General features: G+C 32.8%; 1 protein-coding gene across 3 annotated transcripts in view; it reads right to left on the bottom strand.

Moving 5' to 3' along the window:
• Positions 1 to 420: 420 nt before the first annotated feature.
• Positions 421 to 14,152, bottom strand: part of LOC108914228 (leucine-rich repeat-containing G-protein coupled receptor 4) — a 151,910-nt gene continuing 138,178 nt past the window's right edge. For all 3 annotated transcript variants that reach the window (XM_018719999.1, XM_018719994.1, XM_018720007.1), the window contains exons 7-9: positions 11,804 to 11,984; positions 5,526 to 5,665; positions 421 to 2,415 (exon numbers count right to left, since the gene is read on the bottom strand). In XM_018719999.1, the coding sequence (XP_018575515.1) occupies positions 2,141 to 2,415; positions 5,526 to 5,665; positions 11,804 to 11,984 (596 nt within the window). In that variant the 3' untranslated portion in view covers positions 421 to 2,140. The remainder of the gene's footprint in view (positions 2,416 to 5,525; positions 5,666 to 11,803; positions 11,985 to 14,152) is intronic.

The following is a 14,152-nucleotide window of genomic DNA, read 5'->3' as shown; positions in this document are numbered from 1 at the left end:
CTCTTTATTGTATTTGACATTTATGTAGGATGTTACATCCGCAAACACTGAATATGTTGTGAATATTGTGTGACAATGCACAATATCCAACAAATAAATAATATAAATATCTCGATGATCTACTTGTCCCAATAATGATGAAGTACTATATACATGTACATATATGTCTAAAATATATTGGGTCAAAAGGTGTGGCCATGTGGTAACCGTTGACAAAACTGTATCTGCTATTTGTCTTTTGATATTATAATAACTTCACGGAAAAACTGTTTAGAACTCGCTAACAAGAGGGATGCAGTATGATTTAAAGGCTAGTAGGGAAAAACGATCTTGTTTGAATGACTATTGGTTATGATGATGCCCCTGTTAATTCAAATTTGAATGAGCGTGGAAATAGGTGTGAAATGAAACAGCGCTGGGTAGTGTCAGCATAAATCTCTTTATTGAATTTGACATTTATGTAGAATGTTACAATTGGAAACACTGAATATATTCTGAATATATTATGACACAGTACACAACAGCCATCTTTATAATGAATACACAAGTACCTCGTTACCGAGTAGTGCGTTATACATAGTTACACATACACCTGATATGGTAAAATAGTAAAAAATGGGGTGGCGGGCGAGCTCTTCGCGTCCCCATGCGATAACGACCTGACACTAGAAATCTTAGAAAAATATTGTGCTTTTGCTTTGAGCATCCATAGGGACGCGAAGCTGTGCTCTGCCTCGGCCGGATATGTCTCGAAATGGTCTGGCCGGAGCCGGCGTTCGCGGCGGGCCCAAACATTGCCACAAAAATACTTCCATTTATCAATTGCACGACTCTGTCCGCTAGTCACTAACGAATATTACAAAATATCCTTGGGATATCTCAGTAACACGTATCGCAGATAGTCTAAAGATAATTTTATATATGATATGTTTAGTTTTTGGCTCTTCAGCCTGAAGTAGGTATTAGTAAAAAATATTGCTCTCTAATAATTTTTAAAACCTTTTTCTAATTAATTTTGATCCTTCATGCAAGTTTTCCAGTTCCGTGGTCGGTCTTTTTGTTATGGCAATGCAGACTGGGAAAAAGGTTTTAAACAATGGGATCTCTTCTGGTTTCTCAATACTAACCACTCTAGATACTAGTTTATTAGGTACGTGTAGAGCAAAAATTGCATGAAGTAGGTATCTTTTCCAATTTGGTGAACACACACAAGTGCATTGACAAATGCTTACCTCTAATTCTACGTCTATCGTATATACTCTTATAAATATAATTTTAACAATTAATGATATGGATATTGAAGCTCACATTTTCAGATAAATATATTTCATTTATAACTAACATGCACTTTTGGCTCCCGCCTATCTTACAAAAAATCCGATGCCTAAGGGATTCAAATCTCACATAAAATTCCATGGATACAAGCAACTCGTATGCGTAGAACTTTACTGTCTCGCAAGACTTGAACCTCTCGGAGTACCTTTTTCATAAAATAAGTTGTATTACAATTAATGCGGCACGATTGATATGATTTTTTTCCATCCACCTTGATATGTAGGCCAATTTTTGTCCCAAATGAAAATGAATTCGAGTCTGGCGTGCGATGTTCCCAACTCAACGTACTCGTAAAAAAATTGTAAGTTCCTTAAACACCTACAAATACAACTAGACATTCCGTAAACATCAAGATATATAGATAAAATACAGATATAGAGTAAACTGGGACACGTAAAGGTTAAGTGGTGGATTTCTATCATCCCCTGGTACACGAGTCTATTTCCTTTAGTTCAAGGAACGTTCTGATATGTATAAAACACCGCTTCGAACCCACCGGCCTTGGACTTTTGTCGCAAGAGACACAATCAGTTAGCCGAATGTTTAAAGCTATTATTTTTTTCAACAAACGTTCAAGTCCCGCAGGTCCAAAGGATACCATTCTATAAAAGACATCTAGATATAAGTTGTGTGAAGCAAACAAGCTCAACTAGAGTATAAGCAAAAGTACAAGCTCTAGTGTACTCGCAAAGAAGATTAAATCTATCAACTTTTAAATATAAAATTTCTCCTCGCTAAATATCTTTATACTCCTATATGTGTATACTCTAATTACAAATGAAAACTCACTAGTAAAACCCTAACGTTAAATATACCTAGCTAAAATGCATATGCTGACGGCCATCTGTGTCAGAAGACTGACTCGGTTGTTGGTGGAGCTGCTCATCTGTACGTTTCCGTACGACTTGATGACGCAGTTCATCTTCTCCAGAGGCAAGCTCTGCAGGCTGTATTCCCTATGCTCGTGCTGGATGGTGCACACCGTGCGCTTCTTCTGCATCATCTCGTCGTCCTTGTCCTTTAGCGTGCTAAGCCAGTTCTTGTACCACTGTAACTCACAATCGCAGACCAAAGGATTATCTAAACATAAAAATCAGTCATCAGCGACACAAGCGGAACCTCCTACTATACTAAGATTAAATCTATGCTAGTCTGGGATTGTATGGGGTTAGTGAAGGTAAGTAGTCAAAGCGAAATGACCCTGGCTTGGATATGAGGTCATGAAGGACATCAGGACAATGAGAAAACTGGAGCTCGATTGTTGACGGTGAGAGAATAGAATGCTCCCTGGGAAACGTTCCCTCATTTTGCTCTACTGCTGTTCTATCACAAAATTCATACTGTATTCTCGATACAAATAGTCCAAGCATTCTGTCGCGGATTAATGTTAAATTTGCAGAAATTATTACCTGGACAAAAAAATATGACCGTATAGAAAATTAAATTTTAAATCAAGTTTCTTGTTCTTTAAACTCGATCCAAAATGGCGAACATGGTTAAAAAAAATTTAAAATAACTAAAAAAATATAGCACTCGAAAAATTTTAAATGAGGAAGTTGTAGGTTTTAAAAAGATCTATCGACTAATTTTTTGTAAGTATCGATTGCTTTGTTACTTTTCGACATATATCGAAAAAAACGTTAAAAATCTTCTCTTTTTTCTTCTTCTATAACTCGTTTACATTTACGTTCCCATACTTGTTATTTACTGCAAGCATAGCCCGTGGCAAGCCAAAAAAGTACATTTTTGAAAAATTTAAAAATATTAATTATTTTTCGAGATATATCGATTTTTTAAAAAAAGGCGCTCTCGAAAATTGGCTAGATCTTCTCAGCGGATAGCCCTACAGTGACGATTTTTGGTTTATTTTCTTCGTAAAGAGTTATATTATCATGCTGTTAAAAAATGTTGACGATTTTATTAATTTTAAGGACCAAAAAATGACTGTAAAGTTGCACTTTTTTTGGGTGTTTTTTCAAATAACCATTTCAGTTTTTATTTTATGAAAATGACTTAAAGAAAGAAACTGCTAAAATTTTTTCACAAATTTGAAAAAAAAAATGTTTTTTACGACGTTCTGGAGCCGAGATAATTTTTTTATTTAAAATAAAATTGAGGACGCAATTAACATTTTACAGTGATGCACTTGATGGAGGTTAATATTGAATACTTATATTTTCAAAAAAAAAAGTAGGATATGTTTACTTGATTCTTAGTATTAGTAATTGAATAATAAACTGAAGCGTGCAAGCGCTGAGTGCGTCAGCTGGACCGAACGGAGAAGTAGGGGGAAGCGGCGCGCGCTCGCTCTGAAAACTGATGACGTGCAGTCTAAATGGCTCGCAATTGCAAAATCATTGATATCTCGGCTTTTGAACAAAACTTCTTTTGTACGTAAATGTTTAGTTTTTATTTAATTTACATTTTATTGCATTTATCGTCATTTTAATAATTAATAATATTACATTATTTTTCGTGTAATACCTTAATTTTATGCTTCATTAATCATACTGACGTTGTACTTGTTGCTGGCTTTTTAACAATTACTTCATCATTTCAATAATTAATTAATTTTGGTGTAAAATAAGTTTAAAGAATTTAATTTATTTACAAAAATATTTAATAATTATACAACTATGTATAAAATATCTATAAAATTATTACAATGAAAACTAACAGTATCCTATATAGATAAAATTATTTATCGAATTAAATTCTTCTTATCTTTGTCGGATTGTCTTTTGATTCATTCTCTTGTTCGTCGTCCATATTTTCGCGAAGAAGTATAATAAAAGTAAAAAAAAATATAAGTTAAAAACTAAACATTTACGGGACAATATTTTTTCTAAGGAGAAAATGACTATAATATTCGTGTTTATTTTTTATTTTTTTGAAAATACAAGTATTTAATATTAACCTCCATCAAGGGCATCGCTGTAAAATGTTAATTGCGTCCCCAATTTTTTTTTTAAATAAAAAAATTATCTCGGCTTCAGAAGGTAGTAAAAAAACATTTTTTTTTTCAAATTCGTGAAAAGATATCAGCAGTTTCTTTCTTTAAAAGTCGTGTTCATAAAATAAAAATTGAAATTGTTATTTGAAAAAAACATCCCCAAAAAAAGTGCAATTTTTTCAGTCATTTTTTGATCCTTAAAATTAATAAAATCGTCAACATTTTTTAACAGCATGATAATATAACTCTTTACGAAGAAAATAAACGGAAAATCGTCACTGTAGGGCTATCCGCTGAGAAGATCTAGCCAATTTTCGAGAGACTATATCGAAAAATAATTAATATTTTTAAATTTTTTAAAAAAATTACTTTTTTGGCTTGCCGCGGGCTATGCTTGCAGTAAATAGCAAGTATGGGAACGTAGATGTAAACGAGTTATAGAAGAAGAGAAAAGAGAAGATTATTAACGGTTTTTTCGATGTATCTCGAAAAGTATCAAAGCAATCGATACTTACTTACAAACAATCAGTCAATAGATCTTTTTAAAACCTACAACTTTTTCATTTAAAATTTTTCAATCGGTGCTATATATTTTTAGTTATTTTAGAAAAACCGTTTTTTGCAACTTTGCGATTTTTTTAAGCATGTTCGCCATTTTGAATCGAGTTTAAAGACCAAGAAACTCAATAAAAAATTTAATTTTCCATACGGTCATATTTTTTTTGTCCAGGTAATAATTTCTGCAAATTTAACATTAATCCGCGACAGAATGCTTGGACTATAAGTAAATAATTAGTAAGGGCAACAATAATAAAAGTTAATTAAAAATAATACCATCACATTTGATAATTTAGTTTAGTAAAATATATCTTTGATATAGAAGACAGTCCAATTTTTCTTTCATTAACGTCACCAGAAGAAACATATTTTAGATTTAGAGCCTAGATATGGATGATGAATTTATAAAAGCTGAAAACGTTACGGCAATTCCATAAAATCTAGAAAAGCGACACATAGTATTAAAAGTTATAAATCAGTATGGGGTGCCACCTTCAGAAGCCGTTTACAGGCGAAGCTCGCTGATATTCCAGATATTAGCCATTACGGCTCTTGAAGAACACTCCGAAGAACACGCAAATGATGATCCAATGCGCGAAGGATACACCGGAGAAACATTACAGGTCCCTGCCAGTGTTAAGGGGTGTATCGTAAAACAGAATGACTGCTTTATACTTACCCATGATATCAACAACTCTGAGAGTATCCAATATTGGCTCCATCACGTCCTCCGTAACGTGCATCAGCTTGTTGTTTTGCAAATTCAGGGTTTCCAAGGAGTTTAGGTTCTCGAATATGAGTCCGGATAAAGACCTTATGCTGAAATTAAACATATAAATAGATAATTTTAAAAAAATGCAGAAGCAATAAATAGGATTTTTAATACTGCTTTTCCCTTCTGAAAGTCGACTCTAACTTTTTTGGTAAAATAATATAATTACTCGCGAACCAACAAGTAGTTTCAATTTTGCAAACATAAAATTCCTCAAAAATTCGTTACAGTAAGGCATCAGAAAGATAAATACAAAAAAAAAGATAATAGGAGTATAACTGTTGTAGTGACACACCTACTCAAACATTGTAACAGTAAATAGATTGTATATTAATAGCAATATTTAACATTTTGACCTTGACTTCAAGTTTCAAGGTCAATCCAAGTTCAACTTGAAAATATTATACGTGGTACTCTATTTTTTTGACAGCTAGAGAATTGGGGGTCAAGCTCATTTCTCTCTGAATAACTCTGGAAGAAATGTTTCAAGCAAAATTTGTAGGATTTTGAATAAAATATTACATGTTGACCTGGTTGAATTTGACCATCACCACAGGTTGGAAGGTCAAACTAAGATCAACTTAATGTAAATGGAAAACGCTGTTTTTGTACCAGTAACCGATACAACCCCAAATTTTATGTAAGAATTTTTTGAAGGCCATACTAATTTTTTCACAAAAAATAATGGATGCAAAAGTAATGGAATTTAGTAGACGTAATATAACCTTGACAACGATTTTGAAATTCAACAAATTCAAGTTAATAATTAAAATTTGAAGATAAGGCCATTCTGAAAACTAATATCTAATCAGCTGTTACGTCAAATCCAAGATCACCATCTAATGTGTCATTCAAAATCCTACAAATTTTTCTTGAAACATTTTTATTGAATTATTCATAGAAAACTGAGTTTGATATTTAAGTGACTTACAAGGACAAATCGAAAAAATGTTCCGACCCCGATTTTGGACATTCGATTTCTGACAAAAACAATTAGTTAACCTTTGCTTGACCTTGAAACTTAAGATCAAGATCAAATCGGGATATCGGTTTTTTTATATCCTACAACATTTATCTGAACCCTTTTTTAAATAGGGCTCTATACAAAGATTTGGATCGTCAATCGCAGGATCTGGGTTTTTAGACACCCTGTATATTATATATTAATAGTAACACTTCATATAACAAATACAACATAAAACAACATATTCGTGTTTCCTCCACTCGCCAAAGATTATCAGGACGTCAAGTAATATATATCTGTTATAAAATCCATGTTAGTCCAGACGGTGTCTGTTTCAAAAAGTCCATAGTTGGGCGAATCGTATATTCACGGAGATTTTTGGCTTTTTGGCTTTTTGGCTTTCAAATATCACTAGAAATGAAAATTTTTCAATGCACATAAAAAAAACGTGGGCTTAACTTTTGGCGGAACAATATGTAGGTATCCTCAGTATAACTCACATAATAAAGGTGTAGATCCCTAGATCTGGGCGAAGTCCGGAACATTTTCAAAATTGCAAAAATGTTTAAAAACTTTTAAAAAAATACCTATTTTCTCTGAGTTTTTTACTTATATCTTGGAACCTATGCATTTTGGAGGAATATTGAAGCGGAAAAAAGTTTTAAAATTGAATTTTGTACAATATACTGTATGTTAAAAATGTTTAAATTTATTACCGATGTTGCATAATAGCAATAATTGATGAAAAACAGGCAAAATAATCAAGTTTTTTGGATAATTTTTTAAAATATTTTATTTGCTCGGAGGGCATTCTAATTTTGGTAAAAAAAACTTTAGAGTATAATAAAATAACACGCCACATTTCATTAAAATCGGTTAGTTTTCGCTAAATAATTTTTTGAAAAAAATAGAATATTCAAAATGTTGTACAACAATAAAGCATCTAGAAATTTGGAAATTTTTTTCACATAGAAAAGACCGCTCAACCTTTCAAATGGTTTTTGAAAAATTGAAATCGGTTGATTAGGACGGCAACAGTAAATTTTTAATGTTAATACTCTTTTTTTTATTTTTAAACATTTAGATTACATTTATCAATTTCCAATTTACTTTTTTTCAAAAATTATAATATAAAATAACATTTTTGCAATTTTGAAAATGTTCCGGACCTCGTCCAGATCTAGGGATCTACACATTCAATATGTGAGTTGTACTGAAGGCAACCCAGAAAAAATTTGCTTGCCCCCTCTCACATTCACCTCAAAACAAATCCGCCCTGGTCTAAATCATTATAAAACTATCGACGGTATCATCAAAGAAATAAAAACAATTTCAGATAGTTTTTCTCCATGATAGTATTGAAGTTACACTTCGAGTAAGTGGATTAACCACGTACAATACCCATTTGTGCTCTAATTTATCTCCATACAAGTGCATTTTTGGATCAAAATAAAAGATAATTATACTAAATAAATTTCCTGTCGGTAGTTTAAAGTTCAGTTATGAAAAGTTGTGGATTATCGCTTCTGATTTTCTCATCAAATAATCTATTTCTTAGAATTGTGGATGCTCCTTTTACTTTTCGTTGTAATTTTTCAGAATATTGTCGATTTGCTTCTCGCAGAAGAGACCTGGGAAACAACGCAATGGAAGAAAGACCCTCTGCTGAGAAATTGACATCAGTTGGAGTTTAAATGTTCTAGCTAACTAATGAGGTTTGCTAACTTTCTTTCATTCTAGCAAGGTGATCGGTGGAATTTTTGCTTCTGCTGCGGTTTTCGAAGTAATAGTCGCCTCAGTTTCTATTGAATTGGACTAATATTGTGGTTAGGTTAAGAAATTAAGATGTTTCATAGAAGTTGTGCAAGATGAAACGGGAAAATTATTACATTTTGGAGTGTACGATTTTGCAGGGATTAATTTGTTGTGAACTAAATCAAAATTAAGAAGAAGAATTAAGAACATAATTTTGCAAAAAGTTTTTAAAGGACGGAATTGTTATAAATGTGGATGAGCAATGATGGAAATTGAATGTAAATTAAGTTGTTAAACAAAGAAAAACTTAAGAACTTTATTTTTGAAGATGCGATTCAAAATTGAATCATTATATTTGTGCTTAAACTAATACACATTTTGCAAAAGAAGTGTTTTTTATATTCAAATATAATCCTGGATATTTATCCCTTTATATGAAAAACATTCTTAAGGTTAGATCAAATAATTGAGATATTATTTCCACAGACGTTGACGAAACAGATGAAGATAGTTTTATTTTGGAATTATTTGCGATATTTTAACAATCGAAAATACATTTTTCCCAGAAGGAGATTTGAAAGAATGGTAAATTATTTTTACTATTGCTCAAAAAAATTGTAGATGAAATCGACATCTATATTCTATACATCATTTTTTATCCCCAATTCTATCAAAAGTCATAGTCATCAAATTTGTTGCAAAACAGAGAGGCATTATTTACTGATATTGAGTTTCCCTTGGAGATCCCCGTATTTGTGCAAAAATAGGTATCTGTCAAATTTGCGTGCTCCCAAAACATTTGTAGGATAAAATACTCCGTTTTTTCCTTTTACATTCATATAATTATTACAATACTACCAGTAACATAATAGGGTTTTAATTCACCCCTGTAATACCTCCCGTCGACAGGTAATTAATGATAATTAAACAAAAACATTCTTATCAGCTAAAAATTTGTCCTTGAAAACGTATACCCAAGTATAATTAATTGACACAAAGAAGTGTTGCGTTTGAAGGAGAATTTTTATTGCGTTGTTAGAAAAGTTGTTACTGCTGTTGGAATAATACTACGTATTTTGACAGAACTTCTTTACATTATCAACGATTGGTTGTAAATTTGGAGATAATGGTTCCAAAATAATATGGAAAATGTTATCTTCCTTAACCTGACTAATTTTTATTCAAGGTATAACAAATTTAATTGTTTGAATTTAAAATAGGCAGTAGAAGAAAATATACACCGTCATCTCGACATTCCTGCAGAACTAATGTACTCAATTTATTATTTTTATTTAGAACCTACAAAACATGTATATTTATAAGCTTTCCATATTTTTGCATAGTTTTAAAATTGTACGAAGTTCAAAAAGCTCCTGGTTGCTTAGCATTCGCGATTTGTTTACTTACAACATTTCAATATTTAACTACCTTTACGGGTAAATATTTCATCATCTCATTTGGTTGGATAAAGTCAATAAGATGACATCTGAGACGCTGTATGCATCAACCGTGAAATTTATGTAAACAGACAAGGGTGTGCAAATGTATAAATTACCATTCCAGTATTAAAACTGAATTACAGCCCTGGGAATCTTTAACCATGAGAAGCCATTATGAATAACGTTTGATGTAAGGGGAAAGATGTACGAGATAGATCGATAGTTGCTTGGAACAGCAACATTGACGATGATGACGATTATGAAGATGATTTTTTTATTGAAGTTCCTATTCTAGTTGCTATACAGCTGCTTAGAAATGGAATTTCAGTTTTTTTATGTTAAAAACAATTGGATAAAATCTATGACCTGATGGTGGTGTTAACGATGATTATGATTATGACTTTGGTTGTTTGTATTTCCAGTTGTGACACAGCTTTCTATTTGGAAAACGAATTTCAGCACTTAAAAGTTGGAATATTTATGACAGTGATAATAATAATTATGATGACGATGATGATGATGTTTTTATGAATGGTGAACTTGGTTGCTGATTTGAATGTCATTATGACAACTATTCTGCTTTCAGTAAAACAATTAATACAAAAAAAAAAATGGGCAAAATCCATGATATAGATGATGATGATTATGGCGATGATGATGTCGATGATTCATGATTTGAATGCCGTTACGACACAGTATTTGCTCTTCTAATTTCTAGGTGCAATACAACTTTCTATTTGGAAAAAAATGTATTTTACACTCAAAAACTACAAGAACTGTCTAAAATCTATGGTGTAGATGTAGATGATGGTGATGATGCTGATTGATGAACAAATGATGGTGGTGAAGATGTTGATGATGACGGTAGTGGTGATGATGTTTTTGTGCGTGAAATGGTGAACTTTTTTGTTGTTTTGGTGTAAAATGCTTGTAGATTTGAGTGTCGTTACGGCAGAACCATCTTTGTTGTCTTTATTTTCAGGTGCAATGCAGCCTTCTGTTTGGAAAAATAATTTAAATATTACACAGTTAAAAACAAGAAAAACTGGTCAAAATCCATAACGTAGATAACAAAATATTAATGATGATGATGATGATGATGGTGCTGTTGTTGATGATTATTCTGTAAATGGTGAACTTGGTTGTTGATTTGAGTGTGGTTGTCACACAACTGTTGCTGTTTTAATTTCTAGTTACAACTTTATTTTAAAAAAGGGACTTCATAATTTACAGTTATGAAGAAAAAAAAAGGTGTATAGAACGACGATGATGATACTGATGTTGATATTTTCGTTGATTTGTGTCATTATTATATAACATTTACATTTACTATACAGACATATTTGACTGTGCATTACTATATTATATTTTTTTCTAGTTTCCAAATGGCTAGTAAGATTATATCAGATAGTTCATAGGCTTAAAACCTGGAAAAGTATGTGTAACACACCTGATGGAGGTACATCTGAGACAAGAGCATTTTGGAGTAACTTAAGCTTATTATAAACTAAGCTGCTTTAATATATTTTACATAAAACTAACAAACTTAATTAGAAGATTACTTCAAGCCTTATTATCGACCTTATTAGCTTGAATTGTTACGCGGTTATTATCGAAGTAAGTTGGTTCTTTATTAATTATTTTAAGCAATAAAACGTTTTAATAGTTTTCAAGGAATTTAAACTGGTTGCTATATTTTTGTGTCAAATCAGGAGTCAGTGTCTTTGCCGCAATAAATCACTACATTGAGAAAATATTTTTTTTCGAAACATTAGCAAAAAATATTTTTCCTCCTGTCACAGACACATTTTTCCGCATCCTCGGCTACACTCCTGCGTTACATCTGGCAATTATCCCTAAAATATGAGTAGACCATTATATTTGAAACAGCCCCAGCTTCACTTTGCTCTAGCACCTCGAGCACCACATAACCGCATTAAAACTCCGTAAGAGAGCAACAGGAGGGCCATTAAAACCGCAATCTCTCGAGCACCCTCCTCGAGCGGGCAAAGGAATCGCATACTTACTCGTTCTTTTGCAGGTTGAGGAATGTAATCGAGTCCCCGAATCCGGAAAAAGCGTCCTCCGCTATATATGAGATGTTGTTGGCTCTCAAGTCCAGATGACGGAGCCGGTGCAGCCGCTTTAACGCCTCCGTGGGGATGGTGTGGATGTTATTGTCGCCCAGTCGCAGGTACTGGAGGTTCTCTGGAATGGATACGAGCGATAAGACGGTCGTAAAAAAGCAGTTAGTGTTAAAAACGTTACGACGGATCCCTGGTAATATTAAGCAGCTTGGGCGTTATTGGAGATTAAATTTTGACGTTCTTGGCACCCCCACGTACATGTGATTATTTTTTTATAGCGCCCCTAGGTGTATACGTAGCCACTATTTAAAACAGAATACAAAAATGCATCGTCAAAGTATTCTTTTACTTTGAAAGAAAAGTTTGCAGCTGCGCCCGCGTATCAATACTTTGCGCCCACTTATTTGAACTTTTTCATTGATGCCATTTCCTGCAAGAGTTTTTAATAACAAAAGGGACTATACAAAAAGTTAATAAGTGTCTTGCCAGAGTAATTTGTTTTTGATATCACAATTTTTTTTATAATTTTCTATGGCGCCCATTGAATTTTCCTCAATCACATTTTGTAAAACAACAGAGTTTATATTAGATTTCATTTACTTTATTGGAATTAATAGTTTGCAACTGCGCCCTCAAATGAATATTTTGCGCCCACTTTTTTTTACTTTCTCATATATATCACTTATCCCTGAAAAATTTATATTAATAAAAATATAATGTATTCGTATACTAAGTTAATAAATATTTTATCAAAGTCAGTTTCTGTAATGATTTTTAAAGCGCCCCTTGAAATTTTATGAAACACTCACATTTTATAAAATTGAATACAAAAATGAAATGCGTTTTCAAATAATATTTATTTTATGTTGAAATATTATACTGCAGTTGCACCCCCGTATTGAAATTTGGTGCCCACTTTTTGGGACGCGCCTACTTTTTGGAACGCGACCATTTTTTGAGCTGCGCCCACAAATATATAAAGAAACAATGACTATGGTATCCATATGGTTTTGGGGTCGCTGAATCCGAAACCGGTGTCCGTTTGACACGATTAGCTCTGGTTTAAGGTCAGTTCAAGGTCAAATATAGAAAATCAATTGACAACAAACTAAACCTATGTATCTATACGTTTTTGGGGTCGCTAAATCCGAATCCGGTGTCCGATTGACGCGATTAGCTCTGGTTTAAGGTCAGTTCAAGGTCAAATGTAGAAAATCAATTGCCAACAAACTAAATCTACGTATCTATTGTTTTTGGAGTCGCCGAATCCGAATCCGGTGTTCGTTTGACTCGATCAGATCTGGTTTAAGTTCAGTTCAAGGTCAAATGTAAAGCCGTTTATGTTGTTCGTATTTGATCCTATGTAAGACTATCTTCAATATATGGCACTTTTGTTTCAATGTGCGTTAGGTTTATAACATCCATGTTTGAAGTGATTTATCCAACAATATCATTGGAGTAACCTAAGGAAAATTCTTCTTCGTTAGAAAAATATTCCTTATTTCTGTAGTGATAGTAAAAAACTTTCACATTTCCGGCTTGCTTAGTATTTTTTTAGCCATGATATTAGGAACTCTGCTCCATTCTCTGCCAGGCCCAAATCTCGAACATCATTTACTTTTTTGTGATATTGTTCTTGTCTTTTTCACAACGTGATATGGAATATATTCGTCATCACTAGAATCACTAGCAATATCAGTGATAGTTTCATTGCCACCCAAATTTCTCCCTTCTTTAACATCTTGCTGAAACCTTTCTCTCTGCTCAAACCCAATAAAGTTTTTCACTTAGGTTTAAAACCAAAATATTTAAATAAGTATCTTTCGTATGTTGATTGATCTATTTCTATTAGAAAGTATTTAATAGACCTGATCACTTCAAACGGACATCAGATTCGGATTCAACGACCCCCAAAACGTATAGATATGTAAGTTTACTTTGTTTTCAATTGATTCTCCAAATTTGACCTTGAACTGACCTCAACCCAGATCTGATTGAGTCAAACGGACATCAGATTCGGATTCGGCGACCCCAAAAACTTATGGATATGTAGATTTGCTTTGTTGACAATTGATTCTCTACATTTGACCTTGAACTGAACTTAAACCAGATCTGATCGAGTCAAACGGACACCGGATTCGGCGACTCCAAAAACGTGTAGATACATAGGTTTAGTTTATTGACAATTGATTTTGTATATATGACCTTGAACTGACCTTAAACCAGAGCTAATCGCGTCAAACGGACACTGGATTCGGATTCGGTGACCCCAAAAACAATACATGGGTT

This window comes from Anoplophora glabripennis, unplaced genomic scaffold (assembly GCF_000390285.2).
Source record: "Anoplophora glabripennis isolate ALB-LARVAE unplaced genomic scaffold, Agla_2.0 scaffold16, whole genome shotgun sequence".
Taxonomy (NCBI): domain Eukaryota; kingdom Metazoa; phylum Arthropoda; class Insecta; order Coleoptera; family Cerambycidae; genus Anoplophora; species Anoplophora glabripennis.
This window is presented reverse-complemented; position numbering and strand designations above follow the sequence as displayed.